This window comes from Selaginella moellendorffii, unplaced genomic scaffold (assembly GCF_000143415.4).
Source record: "Selaginella moellendorffii unplaced genomic scaffold, v1.0 SELMOscaffold_60, whole genome shotgun sequence".
In the NCBI taxonomy this organism is placed as follows: domain Eukaryota; kingdom Viridiplantae; phylum Streptophyta; class Lycopodiopsida; order Selaginellales; family Selaginellaceae; genus Selaginella; species Selaginella moellendorffii.
Genome location: NW_003314321.1, coordinates 429,289 through 445,259, shown reverse-complemented (window position 1 = coordinate 445,259; position 15,971 = coordinate 429,289). Strand labels below are relative to the sequence as shown.

Below are 15,971 nucleotides of genomic sequence, written 5' to 3'. Positions count from 1 at the left end.
GGTTTAGGGCTTTACAATTTCTGCTCTTTCGAATCCACCATTATATCGCATGGCATCGCGCTCTTTATTTCCTCCAGACTTCCATTCGAGTGATTTTCTTGCTTGTTGCCAGGAATGCCTTACCGTAAAAAATTCCATACAGCTCAAGATTGTGAGAGCGAACGCTGTGCCGGCAACCATAGCCATTTAGACGATGGTATGCTTTTTGTTTTTTTAATGCTCTAACACGTGGCTGAGCTTGAACATCGGTTTCAAAGACGGCCAGCCACGACATTCCTTACGTCGTAAGCTCTTTTTTCTCTTGTTCTCCACAGTTAGTGTTTTTCTACGCAGCTCGCTCGTGGAGGAAACGGAGCAACCACTGTTTCAGCAACAATGTTTTTTGCTTCAAAGGTAGTTTCTACATTGGAAAAAAGAGGAGCCTTTGGGGAATCAAAGTATTCGTAAGTGGAGGTATGGGAGGAGTTCATCGACAAGGCGTCAAGTAAGCCCAATCTTCTATACTTTTGTGTCTTTAACTTTGTTTCTATTAAGCTATGGACGTGTCCTCGTACTTGACAGAACTGGGTAAAACTCCTGTTGCGATGGTTTGTGCAGGGGTAAAATCAATCCTTGACATTCCACGAACACTTGAATACCTGGTAAGACCATCGTATAGCGCACGAGTGTTTTACTATGAAACAATTTGCAGGAAACTCAAGGAGTGACGGTTGTTAGCTACTCAATTGATGAATTTCCAGCATTTTTTACTCCTAACAGTGGCTGCAAAGCACCTTGCCGAGCAGACAGTGTGGAGGAATGCGCAGACATCATAGGTAAGCTCTAGCCATCGTGGTTATCGATTCTAGCTTGACACTGCAGAGGCAAACACGAAGTTTGGATTGGGTTCAGGCATTTTGATCGGGCACCCGCAGAGCATGCAGCGGCAGCTAAGAACGTGGACTCGGCCACACAATCGGCATTGCATGAAGCAGAGTACGTCTCAGTGACTTCGCTCTTGGTATTCCTACGTGTTTTTTTTATAGGAGCAGAGGTATTGCTAGTAATTCTGTGACGCCATTCTTGCTCAAGCGCGTCAACGAGCTCACTGGGGGCGATTCATTGGCTGCAAGTATCCTTTTGTTTGGTAGTCCTCCTTTGGTAGTTTTTCTTTGCTACAATTGACAGATATCCAGCTCGTGAAGAATAATGCACTCGTTGGTGCGAAGATTGCAACGGCTCTGACAACAACTTCACTAAATCGTCTTGACACTCGGCCCCGATTGGTAGAAATGTCGTCCACAAAACGCGTACGTGACAACACTGTTTCTTTTTCCCATCTGTTGGGTTCACCACTCCTTGCCTGTTTTTTTTTTTTTTTTTCTTTTTCTTTTTCTTTTCCTGTGCTTTCAACAGATTATACTTCCCGCGGCATGTCGCTAGTGGCAAGGGACAAAACACCACAGCTGTTAATGCCAGACACGGAAAAACTAAACTACTTGAAAGTGAGGTACTTACGAGGTAGAGACGATCAACATCAACACGTTTATTGGTTTTGAATTTCGTCTTGCTTTGCTGTGTTGGATTACAGATGGGCAACGAGCTCAGTTTTTCTCACGAGAAACTTCTTGCCACACAGCCAATCCTCTCTTCGCTCGCGCAGAAGCTTCCTCCCATACCAACAAAATATGGCGACCTTACTCTCTCTTGAGCTGGATCCTATTAAGCCTCCAACTCATTCTTTTTCCTATCACGCGTTTATTCCGCGGCAATGGCAACATCTATAAATCTCCATCACCACTCCAGTGGTAACCATTGCAAACTCCATCCCCAGTATTCGAAGTTTCATCCCAAGCCTTCGATCATACAAGTCTTCTGTTCCTGCCAGGAGTTTCGATCGAGCAATGGGTGCTCTCAAAGTCATTGCATTGCTGTTGTTGGCCGAGCTTGCATTCTCTGCTCGTCTCCCACCAAAGTCAGATGTGTCTTTCTCTGAGAACTACTATGTCCGATGGGCCAATGATCATACGCGAGTGATCAACGGTGGCAGCGAAATGCAGCTTGTTCTCGACAAGGTTTCAGGTAACGATCCCTCTCTCAAGCTTCTGTTTTGCTGATCAAGTCCTGTTGCATGATAGGTGCTGGATTTGGGTCCCGCAGCAAATACTTGTTCGGTCATATCAGCATGAAGATCAAGCTGGTTCCTAATGACTCTGCTGGAACTGTGACGGCATTCTACATGTCCTCGGAGACCGACAAGCACGACGAGATCGACTTTGAGTTCTTGGGGAACGTTTCCGGGCAGCCATACATCGTCCAGACCAACGTTTTCGCCAATGGCGTTGGAAACCGGGAGCAGCGACACTACCTCTGGTTCGACCCCACTCAGGACTTCCACACCTATTCCGTCCTCTGGAACAAGCAGCAGATCATGTAAGTTTTTTGCGAAAACTTTTCGATAATCGCTCAAACTGTGGTTTTGGTCCCTCAGATTCTACGTGGACGATGTCCCTCTGCGTGTCCACAAGAACAACGAAGCCATCGGGATCCCATTCCCAAAGAGCCAGCCAATGGGGATCTACTCGAGCCTGTGGAACGGAGACGACTGGGCTACTCGCGGCGGGCTGGAGAAGATCAACTGGGATCACGCTCCATTCGTGGCGGCGTACAAGGGATTCAGCGTGGATGCTTGCGCCGGGGGTGTGGAGTCGTGCAGTGCTCCCGAGGGCAACTGGTGGGAGCAAGAGGCATTCCAGAGCACCGACGAGGAGACCAAGAGCAAGCTCAAGTGGGTCAAGGACAACTACATGATCTACGACTACTGCACCGACAGCAAGAGGTTCCCGACGACTCCCGCGGACTGTGGCCAGTTTTGAGAGCTTCCATGTACTTACATTCTTTTGTACAGCACTATTCTTTTGTAATAGAAAGTGTTCTTTTATTTTTTCATTTGGGTTCTTCAACACGTTGGCCACGTCCGACCGTGTTGCATTTACACCCCTGTAGCCATTGTTCTCATGAGGAACATGAGAAACCTTGAGATGGCGAGATGCTGGTTTTGAAGAAGTTACACTGTTGAGCTAACCTAATCACTCTTCTGCAAAAATCTCTTCACTAGTATAATCAGTTAAAATTACAACAATGAAATAATTTGTATAAGAGGATTTAGAGAATCAAAGGAGTCAGAGAATCAAAGGAGTCTCGGTCCCGGGCTCAGACACCATGAGCTAATTTAGATGGCAATTTTAATGAAAAATTCATTCATCCATCCATCAATGATCCATCAATGTTGTTGCTAAACACTATAGTACGTATTATAAATCACAAGGTTTCGCCGAGGTTTGAACTCGGGTTACTGGATTCAGAGTCCAGTGTCATCACCACTAGACCATGAAACCACTTTCACATGATTCAATTTTTTCTTCAAGATCCAAATCCGAATAGGAATAACAAACTTGTTTCCTTAATATTAACATTCGGTTCTATATTAAAAACTTGCATAATCTCGCCAAGTGCATCGATTAATGCATCTTAGGTTTTAGGATTTATGGGCTTACTCTTTGCCGCGGCGTGCAATGGCCATGATTGCCACTGATCAGGTGGCCACGGCCCAAGCACACAACAGCCCCGACTAACATTATATACAGTTTCGGTGGCACGAGTTTGAGCTACGGCATGTGAGATAATCTGACACCACATATTCCCGAATCTTAAATATATTCACAAATTTTAAACATAAACCCGTCGTTGAAGCAAAACCAAAAGAAATCTCAGGCCTCTTCTTCAAACTCGCCCTCGTCGTCGGCGGACGCATCCTGGTACTGCTGATACTCCGACACCAAGTCGTTCATGTTGCTCTCCGCCTCCGTGAACTCCATCTCGTCCATCCCCTCGCCCGTGTACCAGTGCAGAAACGCCTTCCGCCGGAACATGGCCGTGAACTGCTCCGTCACCCGCTTGAACATCTCCTGGATCGACGTCGAGTTGCCGATGAAGGTGGACGACATCTTGAGCCCCTTTGGGGGGATGTCGCACACGCTCGACTTGACGTTGTTTGGGATCCACTCCACGAAGTAGGACGAGTTCTTGTTCTGGACGTTGAGCATCTGTTCGTCCACTTCCTTGGTGCTCATCCGGCCGCGAAACATCGCCGAGGCCGTGAGGTAGCGCCCGTGCCGGGGGTCCGCAGCGCACATCATGTTCTTGGCGTCCCACATCTGCTGTGTCAGCTCCGGGACCGAGAGCGCGCGGTACTGCTGCGAGCCTCTGGACGTGAGCGGTGCAAATCCAACCATGAAGAAGTGGAGCCGCGGGAACGGGATGAGGTTCACTGCAAGCTTGCGGAGGTCCGAGTTGAGCTGGCCGGGGAAGCGGAGGCAGCACGTCACGCCGCTCATTGTCGCGGAGATCAAATGGTTGAGATCACCAACTGCAGGAAAGAAAAAAATCTCATGAGCCTCTAAGAAGCAAACGTAAGAGGTTAAAGAGCGAGAGAGGGGAAAAGAAATGGAGTAAGCCGTGGTGCCTGGCTGGATGTCAAGTCTCTAGAAAAGATCCAGCCGTATCCACCACTTCGGCTGACCGACTGACAAAAGTGTTGAGAGACTTACAGGTGGGGGTTGTGAGCTTCAGAGTTCTGAAGCAAATATCATAGAGGGCCTCGTTGTCGAGCACCATACACTCATCCGCGTTCTCTACCAGCTGGTGGACGGACAAGGTTGCATTGTATGGCTCGACGACCGTATCGGAGACTTTTGGAGACGGGAACACCGAAAATGTGAGCATCATCCTGTCGGGATACTCCTCCCTGATCTTGGATATGAGTAAGGTTCCCATTCCGGAGCCAGTGCCTCCTCCCATTGAGTGGCAAACCTGGAAGCCTGAAAACAAAGAAACATAAAACTTCGTAAAGATAGAGAAACAAAAAAGTTTTACCTTGCAAGCAGTCACAGCTTTCCGCTTCTTTGCGCACAACGTCGAGCACCGAGTCAATAAGTTCTGCTCCTTCGGTGTAGTGTCCCTTGGCCCAGTTGTTTCCAGCGCCAGTTTGTCCAAAGACGAAGTTGTCGGGCCTGAAGACTTGGCCGTAAGGTCCCGAGCGCACACTGTCCATAGTGCCAGGCTCCAGGTCCATGAGCACTCCCCGTGGAACATATCTTCCGCCACTGGCTTCATTGAAGTAGACATTTATCCGCTCCAGCTGAAGGTCCGAGTCTCCATGGTACGTTCCGGTGGGGTCGATGCCGTGCTCGTCGCACACGACTTCCCAGAACTTGGCACCAATCTGGTTGCCGCATTGGCCTCCTTGAATGTGTAAGATCTCCCTCATCTTCTTCTTAGTTTGGACCGCGCGTTATATCTTCGAAGCAGTGCCTAACTGCTGGAGGGTGAGTAAAATGGAAAGTTTCAGCTGAAGAGGTGAAGCAGCAGGATAGGAAACGAAAGAAATGGCGCCGCACAGTCCTTGCGACCACTGCTATCTCTTACTGACGAGATAAGTGACATGTCACAGAAAGTGACTTGGCAGCAGACGTGGCCAAGGGGATCTTACCTGTATGAAATCATGATCATGGATTCTGTCAAAACTCATGAAAAACTCACCAAAATTGTCCAGACTACTCTCCACAAGTTCACTCAGCCCTGGCCACTGCCAGTGCTCTGCCGGAGATTTGCTGCTGCCGTGGAGTTGTAGCTCCTGGAAATTCCCCGATGTCATGGCTTTCCAGTGCTGAGAGTGGCATGTCTAGTCCTATACTAAATTTCTCCAGGCTTGCCCTGCTGTCCTCGACGTAGCCGTCTCGCGACTTTTCACAGTAATCAGCAATCTGATGAAAGATAAACAGGTTGATACAAGAATGAGAGAAAACGAACAGACTTACATGATGAGCTAGTGCCATGCCACTCCTGGCAGCAGACTCCAAGCTCGCACCCAGAAGCCAGTCGCCACAAATGCCAACTCTTGCATGTGCATCGAAAATGCAAGGTACTCCAGGCGTATTAGTTGGAAGCGCTGCTCCCCTGAAACGCGAAGAGCGGAGTGAGTTCAAGTGTGTTCCCATAGAAAACCTTGGAGTTACCATAGTTGGACACGAGTGTAAAATGGCGCAGGCAAAGTGCCTTCTGGTATGCCAAGGGCCATCTCAACTCCACGTAGAACTTCACGTCTCACTCTCTCGGCTTTTACCGTAGGAATGCTTTCCTGACAAATAACAGCGAAGCTTCAAGAAACTGCATAATCTGATTTCTGCTACTGACCTGTGGCACCTTGTGCTTTTTCCCATAAGCCGCAGTACTGAAAAAAGTCCAACAATGTGGATGCTGATTCAGATACAGCTTTTGGCTGTTGTTCCCCATCCAAGAAAGTGAGTTTATTCCTTCAACAAACGCTCCATCCAATTTACTACCGTCTGCCGGCGCAGGTAAAGGCTCGTCAAAAGCCGCAAGAAGAGCCCAAACAGAGCTTAGCTCCAGCCTCTGCAAACCACTCTCAGAAACCACCTTAGCTTACTACACATACCTTCATCTGTTTTGCAACTAAAGGAGCACCCGATGGTCCTAATAATCGATTTGCGCATTTTCCTAAGAAGCAAAGAGTTTAAAGTCGAAGAAGATGGATCTGGAATACTAACCATTGTGTGCGATAACCACCGCATCGAACTGTCCCTGCCCGAGGTCATTTTCCTTGAGGTTCCAGGTGCCATTATCTACTTCCATCGAGCTTATCCAGCATGGATGCTGGATAGTGATCAAACGTGCCTGCGCCAATGCACATCGTAAGCCGGAAGCATGACAGACGTAAGTACTCACCTTACCTTACCTTAGAAACCATATGATCCGCAAGAAGTCGCATGCCATGAGTCGCAACATACTTCACGGAGTGGGGCAATGGACTGAACTCTCCCTCTCGTAGCATGCCGACGACTCCATCCCATTCTTTAACCGCTCCCTCTGACAGCCATTGATCAACGAGCTTCTGAAACATTGGATCCTTGACAGTGAAGTACTGCGCCGCATGGTCGAAAACTAGCCGCTTCCCGTCACGATGGACAATGTCTCTAGTACCCATTCTTCCTCCTAGTCCATGTTTTCCCTTCATTCAAACGAAAAGAACTTCAGTCTCGATGGACATGAAAAATACTATAGCATACGTACCGTGTCGAAAACTGTCGATCGAATGCCCCGTTCTTCGAGCGTAAGAGCACACACAAGGCCCGACATCCCACCACCCAAAATCGCCACCTGTGGATTTTTCTTCACGAGAGAAGGAAGATAAACCTGTTCCCGAAGTGGTGGATTCTTTTTTTCCCGGCGGCTAGAAATCCTTTCTGCTGTCTCCTCGGTCATCTTTCTTACAGAGGACGATCTCTCACCACTTGAAAACGATCTTTCACCACTTGAGGACGATCTCTCACCAGTCGAGGAAGTTCTCGTCCTCGTCTCCACCATTCTACTCCGACCATCTTTCCTGGGAACATCCTTCTTTGGCACCGGGATCACCTCATCGTCACCTCCAAAATCACTCCTCTTGCGAAGCCTCATGGATTCTCCTCCCTGTCTAGACGGACTGGATTCCCGGCTTGGCCGCAATCTCTTGGACGCTGCAGCACCGGCTTCTTTGCTGCGAGCCGGCTTACTAGGTCGATCATCTTCTTGATCATCCTCGGAATCAATCTCCAGGAAGAACCGCCCATTCTTGCGCTGCTCCACGACAGGCATCTCATCGAAATCGAAGTCCCCGGCATTCTTCCGTGCTCCAACACTGACGATCCGCCCCCGAAATCCTCTCACGCGCTTACATTCCCCGAAAGGTTTACCTCCCAGCCGACGAATCAATGACGCCGATGGCGCCGCCACAACGGCGATGGAGCAAGCACCCGCCATAAAACCCTAAAATAAACTTCACCAAAACAAAATATCTCTATGGCAGCCAAATGCCAATCACCTCCCGCCACGTCACTTCCCGCGCCACACCTAGTGAGAGAAGAAGAACCCTCGAGAGCGATGGTCATGGCGGACGCCGCCGCCTAGCTCTGGTGGCTTCTTCGCTCCTCGTTTCTGGGGGGTTCTCGAGCTCCAAGGCAGGATTTCGTGTCTCCGCCACGGGGAATCTTCATGGAACAGGTACTGCGAAGCCGCATTCTTCGATCTCTCTCGTTCTTGCCGCTCTGATCTTACTGTTCTTGCGCTTCTTGCGGCGCGTAGTATGAGAAGGTGGAGAAAATCGGGGAAGGCACATACGGCGTCGTCTACAAGGCCCGGGATCGCATCACAAATGAGACGATTGCGCTCAAGAAGATCCGACTGGACCAGGAGGACGAGGGCGTCCCCAGCACGGCGATCCGCGAAATATCGCTCCTCAAGGAAATGCAGCACGGCAACATTGTGAGGTGCGTGTCCACTTCCATTCTCTGGAATGGATTTCTAAAACGAATCGATTGGGCTGCCCAGATTGCAAGATGTGGTCCATTGCGAGAAGAAGCTCTACCTGGTCTTTGAGTACCTGGACTTGGATCTAAAGAAGCATATGGACAACAGCCCAGACTTCGCCAAGAGTCCACGAATGATTAAAGTATGGTGAGCCCCCAAAATCTCTCCAGCATTCTTGTGTGGTGCTTGTCCTTCACTCACACTTTTTTTCTTTTTTTTTGGTTTCCTTTCTCGCAGACCTTTCTATATCAGATGATCCGAGGACTCGCGTACTGCCACTCGCACAGGGTTCTTCACCGCGACTTGAAGCCACAAAATCTACTCATCGATCGTCGGACCAATGCCTTGAAGCTGGCTGACTTTGGCCTCGCTCGAGCATTCGGAATTCCCGTCCGGACCTTCACTCACGAGGTAGCCAACCAAAAACACTTTCATCTCGTCATTCGCTGTCTTGTAGTTTCTAAGTATTTCTATGATTTGCTTCGACCCAGGTTGTCACCTTGTGGTACCGTGCTCCAGAAATCCTACTTGGCTCGCGCCACTATTCTACTCCCGTAGACATGTGGTCTGTCGGGTGCATTTTCGCCGAGATGATCAATCAGCGACCACTTTTCCCTGGAGACTCCGAGATTGACGAGCTGTTTAAGATTTTTCGGTATGGTGTCGCATATTTTTCCTCCTCCTTTCTCGTACAGACCCTGTTGCCTGACCGGACGCTTTGGCAGTATCCTTGGAACTCCCAACGAAGAGACATGGCCGGGTGTGACGTCCCTGCCGGATTTTAAGAGTGCGTTTCCAAAGTGGCTTCCAAAGGTGAAAGTCTTGTTAATCATATCAAGCAAAAGCTTTTGCGGTGCAAATCTAAAGCCTGCCTGAGCAGGATCTCGCCACGCTGGTCCCAGGCCTGGAGCACGCAGGAGTCGACTTGCTCTCCGTACGAGAAAAGAAACTTTGCTTTGATCTATCCATCAGCTAACACTCTTTTTGTTATTTCCGCTAGAAAATGCTGTGCTTGGATCCCAGCAGCCGCATCACCGCCAGAGCTGCCCTGGAGCACGACTACTTCAAAGATGCAGCATCGGCGGGCGTCGATCCATCAACAGTGTCTGTACAGAAGGGGTGTAAGTGCTAATATGACCAAAAGCTTCGTGATGTGGTGGAATTTTTTTTCCTTTTGTTTCTTAATACAATGGTGTTGCGAGCACGACAAGAGTTCTAAAATTCTCGTTACTTAAGAGCCAAAGAAGTTCTCGTAGTGCGAAGAGAATCCCGAGGCTGGGAATCAAAAAGTGGGACATAGATGTCCAAACTATGCATATGGATCAAGCTAAAGTGATAACTTTAGAATTCACGAGCAGCTCTAAACTTCCTTTTCATAGATAGGAGAATCTCGAGGCTGGTAATATGCCCAACTTAGGCATAACGGATCTTGGTAAGCAATGCCCAAACTGAAGAACAAGTTAACCCTTCGTCCTGGATCAACTTCGTCCTGGAACCATTAGAGAAGATCAGAGAAAAAGAAGGAGAAAGAATGCTTTACCTTGGACCGAGACCATCCCAGTGACCACTTTCTCGTAAATCTCCTCGTCCACCTTCATTCCTGCCTTTCGCATGAGAACCACCAGCTTCATGGCCTCAAAGAAGCGCTCCATCTTCACGTAAGCTCGGACGAGTAGCGCAAAGCTTTGCGGATCCAGCAGAGGTTGGACGCCGCCGCTTTCTCTCAGGATCTCTTCGTGGAGCTCCACGGCCCCGCGGAAGCTCTGCGCTCGCAAGAACGCAGTCATCACCAAGCGCCTGGTGGTTTGATCCGGAGAGACGACTCTAGGCATCTCCCGGTAGATCCTGTCCACCATCGCTGTGTTGCCAGCCGCTAGGAAGAGCTCCAAGAGCTTGTTGTATCCAAGAACAGTCAAGCGGCTTCCACTGGGAGCCAAATTCTCGTAGAGCCACTCCGCATCCTTGACGCTGTCTCTGGAGGCGTAGAGATTCACAGCGGCTTCCAGAGTGCTGGCTTCTCCAGAGACTTTAGATCCCAGCATTTCCTTGAAGAGCTTGTCAAAAGAGTCGTGATCGCTGGCCTTGAGATAGACGTCGAGCATCAGCTTGTAAGTGCTCCGGCCGAGAGTTTCTTTCTTCTTCTTTTTCTTCATGTCCTGGAAAATCCTCGTAGCGTCGGAGTAGCAGCCCATTCTCTGGTACGCCGAGATGACAACGTTGTAGCTGATACAATCCTCGTCTTTCCTATCCTCCTCCATCGCCTTAAGAAACTCCTCGGCATCCTTCGGTCGATCTGCCTGGCAGTAGAGCCAAACCAAGCTCGAGTACACGGAGCTCTCAATCCCAGCGTTCTTTCTCCGGAGAGTTTGGAAGATCTCCGACGCTTTGTCGAGCATACTGGCCTTCGCGTAGCTTGCGATGAGAAAAGCGTAAGCTCGAGCATCCGGAGGAGTCCCACACTCGTCCATCTCACTGATCACGGCGAGAAGCTCGTCGGGAGATCCAAACTTGCAGCATCCATCCAGGAGCGTGTGGTAGCACGAAAATTCCGGCTTGGCTCCCTGCTCTTTGCTCCGCGCGAGGAGCTGTCTGGCCTCGTCCAGATCCTCCACTCTGTGGCAAAACGAGATGAGCGCCGCGGAGTTTGCTACACAAGCCTTGCCTTGGAGATTTTCTCCCAGCTCTCGAAGATGCGGCCTGGAACTGGAGAAGGCGCTCCTTGTTTGATCGACAAGGACAATGCTGCTCCTTGATTTCCGAGAGTATGAATCCATCGAACTGCTGGAGGGCACTCTCACTCAAATGCAAAGATTTAGCTCTGTCGCTTACCGGATCAAGCGCCACGGCCTCTTCCACCAAGCCATGCCCTGGCAGTATAACCCTAGATTTACTATTTTAATGATTATGTAATGTATTATTTTGAATCTTATAATGCACATGAGATCCGTGCTCTACCATAAAGACCATGCCACATGGCCATTCAAACTACGATACAACACTAAGTTTCCATCATCTTGAATAGCTAAAACAGATACTAATTCACAAGGTGATGGAGAACAATATTTATTTATATTCCAACTTGATGTTCCATCTTTCTTATATAATACTAAATTTCCATCCGATTGGAGTCTTAATTTACAACCATATTGCCCTTCATTACCATTACCGGCTTTAAACTTTTCCTCATCTTTAATCACATCCATAAATACAAGCTCACAATTATGTAGTAGAATTAATTCATAATGTTTATTTGGTGAAAATTTTGTTGTGCCTGGTTCCATAACTGCAAATGTATTATAATCATCTCCAGTAATAAGACCTGTAAATGATATTGAACAATCATAAAAATCCTGGGGATTTATAATATCTGAAGTTTCTGACCCATTAATCTTTAAAATGTTTAAGTTTGGTATTTCTGAACCATATCTTAAATAATAGAAAACCATAAAATTTGCATTAACTATAACTATAGCATCATACCCCTTCCATGTGCTTATATCATTGAGTACATGATAAATAGGCCATAAACCATTTTTAAAATCATCACCAGAAGCTCCAGCAAATTTATCATATTGACCACTACAATAGCCTTGATCATTTACAGGACTTAATAACCATGCACTTACTAACACCCTAAATGATCCAATCACATTAAAAAGGGCAAAAGCTTGTCCATAAGAATAACTATAATCTGAGCTAATAAGATTCATAACTTCATCAAGGGTAGATATAATAATGTTACGAGGACCACCTACAGGTATGACACCCTCTTTTCCTATATACTCAACCATACATTCAGAATATATGCATAAAAAAGAAATTAGAAATAGATTAATAAAAAGAAATCTGGAAATCATTATTCTGTTTTGCATTTTTAATGTATATTATTTATAGGTATTATAAATTAGTTTTAACATGGATTTATCAAAAGTGACAAGATTATATAAAAAATGAACTCTCATATATTCTCCTGATTAAATTAATAAATAATAAATAATAAATATGTGCACATCAATTTAAACCTTTTCTGTTAAATTTAATTTATTACTGCCTCTTTTACTATATATAATTTGGGAAAAATTATCAACAATAAATACCTTACTAACTACTAACATATTTAAATCTATAACATTTTTGAAGCTAAAAGAAGTTTTGTATATATATACTAAATAATAATAATTATATAATATAATTATTATGATGTAATTATCCTCTAATACCTAATGTAAATTTTTGAATTAAACTTCATGAGAAGTCCTAATAACATTTAACCCCATTCCTCTATATTTAAACTTAAATGGATTATCTCTCAAATTTGTTTTCTTTGATTGCTTATAGTTTCCCTACCCTTTTTGAAAAGAGTTGGACCTTGTTTTCCAATATTTCAATCATTTTGTTTAGCAGTTTACTAATATGTTTAATGATATTGATTATGAGTGCACTATCATCAGCAAATTATAGCAATTGTATCAAAGCTTTATAACGTATATAGTTTTGACCTTATACTTGATAACTAAAAAAGTGGAGTATAACCTTTGGCATTAATAAAGTAGGATTTAAGTTTCAAGGCTTTAAACCACTAAATGAAGGGATAGAGTTAAATTCTTGAGCATATAAATAAAAACTGAAAGCATATAAATAACAACATTAAAACAATCTTAAAACATTTAAACTCCAATTATGAGCCATCCAACCTACCCCTATTATATATTTAGAATCTAAAGTATTGAACATAAAATCATTCTTTTCCTTTTTTCTATCTTTCTTCAGTTATTTTTATTGATTTTTATCCTTTATTCTGTCTTTCTTCAGTTATTTTTGTTGTTTCTTTTAACAATGAGTGGATTTTGCTTATCGTTATGTTATAAATGAGTTTTATACAGCCAAAAGTTGAAACTTGCTTTACTCATAAATATGTTTAATATTAAGTCTAATTTTATTTTTCACTTTTACTTTATTCTTTTGGAAGTGTGAATGCTTGGAATATGGAAAGGGAATACAGAAAATGTGCATATCAATTAACTCAAAAACCCTAGCTTATATATAGAAGTGAGTGGTCTGGATTGAAACCAATCCAATGCTACCAAAATCCCACTATGCTAATATTAGTTTATATTAATATATGGCATTGTGGCTGTACACTTGGACCTCATATCATCCCCTGCTCTTGGAATAATGGAAGACCATTAAGGTTCTCTTGTAAATGGGCTGGAATCTAGAGGAACATTAGGAAGAGGCATTAGCGGATCTATAGGTGGTCTCAGTTGTTTTTAATCCCTTTGTATGAAGTGTTTCAATTATTGCACATGCACAATTTCTAGAGGATCGGCCTGTTAAATGTCATGCCGAACTTTATAAACTTGCAGTTCAACTTGCCACAACACCTGATACGGTCCTTTCCATTGAGCAAAGAGCTCTTTAAATAAACCACGTACCGTAAGATAGGGAAAATGGACTAACACCAAGTCATCCACTTTGTATTTTGCAAGTGGATAATGATTGGAGTTGTAATGCCGTTGTTATCCCACTTGTATGCAGCCTAAGTGTTTGGTAGATTCTGCTCAGACAAGTGGAAGAATGCTCGTTAAATACTGATCCCACAACTTAGCATTAGCAGCTTGTGGCAATCGCGAAGGTAAACCCAACTCTATTGGTAATATTGGATCATGACTATGTAAAAGTTTATATGGTGAAGCATCAATAGAACTCTGCACCCTTGTGACATATGTATACCGAAGAGACAGCAAATAACCATCCCAATTCAAATGTTGAAATTCACATACTTCGCCATCATTCCTTTGAATGTCCGAACAAGCCATTCTACCAAACCGTCTAATTGTGGATGATAAGCACTTGTGAAAGTGTAGCATATCCCTAACCAAGATGTCAAAACATGATATGCCTCAGCCATAAATGCAGAACCATTATCCAAAAGAATCTGCTCCGAACAAGAATGCTGAAACACCACTTGATTGAGGAAGAAGTATCCAATATCAGTTACAGAGGCACTAATAAGAGCATCAACTTCTGCCCAACTAGTCAACTAGTCAAAAGCAACAATAACATATTCATTGTCAGCAATTAATCGTGGAAAAGGTCCTATAAGATCAAATGCTAACAACTCAAATAGATGGGAAATTGCAATTGACTTCAACTGTCCTTCCACAACATGAGGGGGAGTATTACAAGCTTGGCACCAAACATAGCTATACATATACTAGATAACATCATGTCACATCTTTGGTTAATAGAAAGATCTGTGCAACTTCTCAGTCACACGACAATATCCTATATACCCGCCTAGAACAGAAGAATCATAGTAAGTATGGAGAAACCGTGGAATAAAGGCGAAAGGCACCACCAGCCGTAAAGGATCATTAGGATCTGTCCCCACAAAATAAAGAAGGCCGTCTTTAAAGCAATACTAAGAATATAAATGCCGGAATGGCAAGTCATCAACAAGTGATGCAAGATTCTCAAACCCATCTCGAAGCCTTCGAATCCATGGCTCAAGCTTTTGAGCCTCGTGAATCTCATCAAGAGAAGATTGATCTTGTTTTACACCTTGTGGACATTGAACCAACCGTCGACGGCACAGAATCCTTGTTTAGAAAATCCACAGATGCCGGAACAACAGACTCATCAGAAACATGGGAAGAGAGTGGAGAAGGAAGAGGAGCTTAAAAAAGGGCATTAACATCATATATAAAACTCTTTGGGTGATGAACAATATCAAAATCATTTATCTAAAGCTTCAAAGCCCACCGAACAGTATAACCAATCAAATTCTTTCACTTCAATAATGAAGTAATGGCAGCATGATCACCTTCAAATAATGTCTAAGAACCATGTAGATATGCATGAAGTTTTTTGAAACCCTAGACTACTGCTAAACACTTCTCTATCGTGGAGTAGTTCACCTCTGCTGGTTGTAATGTATGACTTATATATGCAATGGGATGGCGCTGACCAGGCACACTCAGGCTCTCTTGCATCAACACACCTCCAAGATCAATATCAAAAGCATCCACGCGTAAAATAAAAAGTCGAGTGTAGTCAGGATATGCCAAAACCAGAGGAGTCATCAAGAGCCCTTTAAAATCCACGAACGCTTGCTCACAATCTGGAGACCAAATGAAAGATGACGTTGATAACTTCAGCAACACTTGCAATGGTGCAGTGCAATCAAAAAGATAATTCACAAAATGATCGAAATACTGCACCTTGCTTAAGAAGCGTTGCACATTATTCACACACTTCGGAGTAGGAAACTTTAGAACAGCCACAAGTTTGTCATGATCAACTTGTAAACCCTTACAAGAAATACGATACCCAAGATAATGTAAACAACTAAAGGAAATGACTTGAGAGATAATCCATAGGGTTCAAATATAGAGGGAAAGGGCCCATGAATAATAGTGCACCCCCTTTTCTAATCGGTTAAAGGTCTTGGGATATTTGGGGTTAAGTGTCTTTGGGTTTAAATAGTACTAGGCTAGATGACGTCCCGGGAAGTCCAAACTCAGGAGCTTACATTTGGTATCAGAGGGGTCTTGGGTCTGACT

The 15,971-nt window shown here is 44.9% G+C and overlaps 5 protein-coding genes, 1 non-coding gene and 1 pseudogene across 7 annotated transcripts; 3 read left to right on the top strand and 4 right to left on the bottom strand.

Annotated features, from left to right (window-relative positions):
• Positions 1-49: 49 nt before the first annotated feature.
• LOC112351323 lies at positions 50-1,422 on the top strand (annotated as a pseudogene).
• A 326-nt stretch (positions 1,423-1,748) lies between these two features.
• Positions 1,749-2,886, top strand: LOC9644329 (probable xyloglucan endotransglucosylase/hydrolase protein 5). The gene is made up of 3 exons (XM_002983965.2): positions 1,749-2,061; positions 2,118-2,412; positions 2,471-2,886. Exons 1-3 carry the CDS (start codon positions 1,884-1,886, stop codon positions 2,853-2,855), a joined length of 858 nt encoding a protein of 285 aa, XP_002984011.1. The 5' UTR covers positions 1,749-1,883; the 3' UTR covers positions 2,856-2,886.
• A 419-nt stretch (positions 2,887-3,305) lies between these two features.
• On the bottom strand, positions 3,306-3,377 carry TRNAQ-CUG. Its single transcript has one exon. It is a non-coding gene; the product is annotated as a tRNA-Gln (tRNA).
• A 295-nt stretch (positions 3,378-3,672) lies between these two features.
• Positions 3,673-5,320, bottom strand: LOC9644328 (tubulin beta chain). Its single transcript, XM_002983832.2, has 3 exons — positions 4,915-5,320; positions 4,590-4,859; positions 3,673-4,408 (listed from the first exon to the last, which is right to left on the bottom strand). The coding sequence occupies exons 1-3, from the start codon at positions 5,306-5,308 to the stop codon at positions 3,750-3,752; spliced, it is 1,323 nt and encodes a 440-aa protein (XP_002983878.1). The 5' UTR covers positions 5,309-5,320; the 3' UTR covers positions 3,673-3,749.
• Positions 5,321-5,413: 93 nt separating this feature from the next.
• Positions 5,414-7,881, bottom strand: LOC9644667 (renalase). Its single transcript, XM_024689184.1, has 9 exons — positions 7,132-7,881; positions 6,797-7,069; positions 6,609-6,735; positions 6,497-6,558; positions 6,235-6,453; positions 6,057-6,178; positions 5,859-5,997; positions 5,581-5,804; positions 5,414-5,530 (listed from the first exon to the last, which is right to left on the bottom strand). The coding sequence occupies exons 1-8, from the start codon at positions 7,858-7,860 to the stop codon at positions 5,610-5,612; spliced, it is 1,866 nt and encodes a 621-aa protein (XP_024544952.1). The 5' UTR covers positions 7,861-7,881; the 3' UTR covers positions 5,414-5,530; positions 5,581-5,609.
• Positions 7,882-7,952: 71 nt separating this feature from the next.
• On the top strand, positions 7,953-9,610 carry LOC9644327 (cell division control protein 2 homolog). Its single transcript, XM_002983964.2, has 8 exons — positions 7,953-8,100; positions 8,182-8,366; positions 8,428-8,548; positions 8,644-8,817; positions 8,898-9,061; positions 9,132-9,219; positions 9,287-9,340; positions 9,407-9,610. The coding sequence occupies exons 1-8, from the start codon at positions 8,092-8,094 to the stop codon at positions 9,536-9,538; spliced, it is 927 nt and encodes a 308-aa protein (XP_002984010.1). The 5' UTR covers positions 7,953-8,091; the 3' UTR covers positions 9,539-9,610.
• Positions 9,611-9,724: 114 nt separating this feature from the next.
• Positions 9,725-11,272, bottom strand: LOC9644326 (pentatricopeptide repeat-containing protein At5g02860). 2 transcript variants are annotated; one of them, XM_024689185.1, is made up of 3 exons: positions 11,236-11,272; positions 9,947-11,187; positions 9,725-9,895 (listed from the first exon to the last, which is right to left on the bottom strand). In XM_024689185.1, the coding sequence occupies exons 1-3, from the start codon at positions 11,268-11,270 to the stop codon at positions 9,885-9,887; spliced, it is 1,287 nt and encodes a 428-aa protein (XP_024544953.1). In that variant the 5' UTR covers positions 11,271-11,272; the 3' UTR covers positions 9,725-9,884. The 2 variants fall into 2 exon arrangements, with proteins under 2 accessions (XP_024544953.1, XP_002983876.2); XM_002983830.2 differs by having other exon boundaries at positions 9,947-11,184.
• Positions 11,273-15,971: the final 4,699 nt, after the last annotated feature.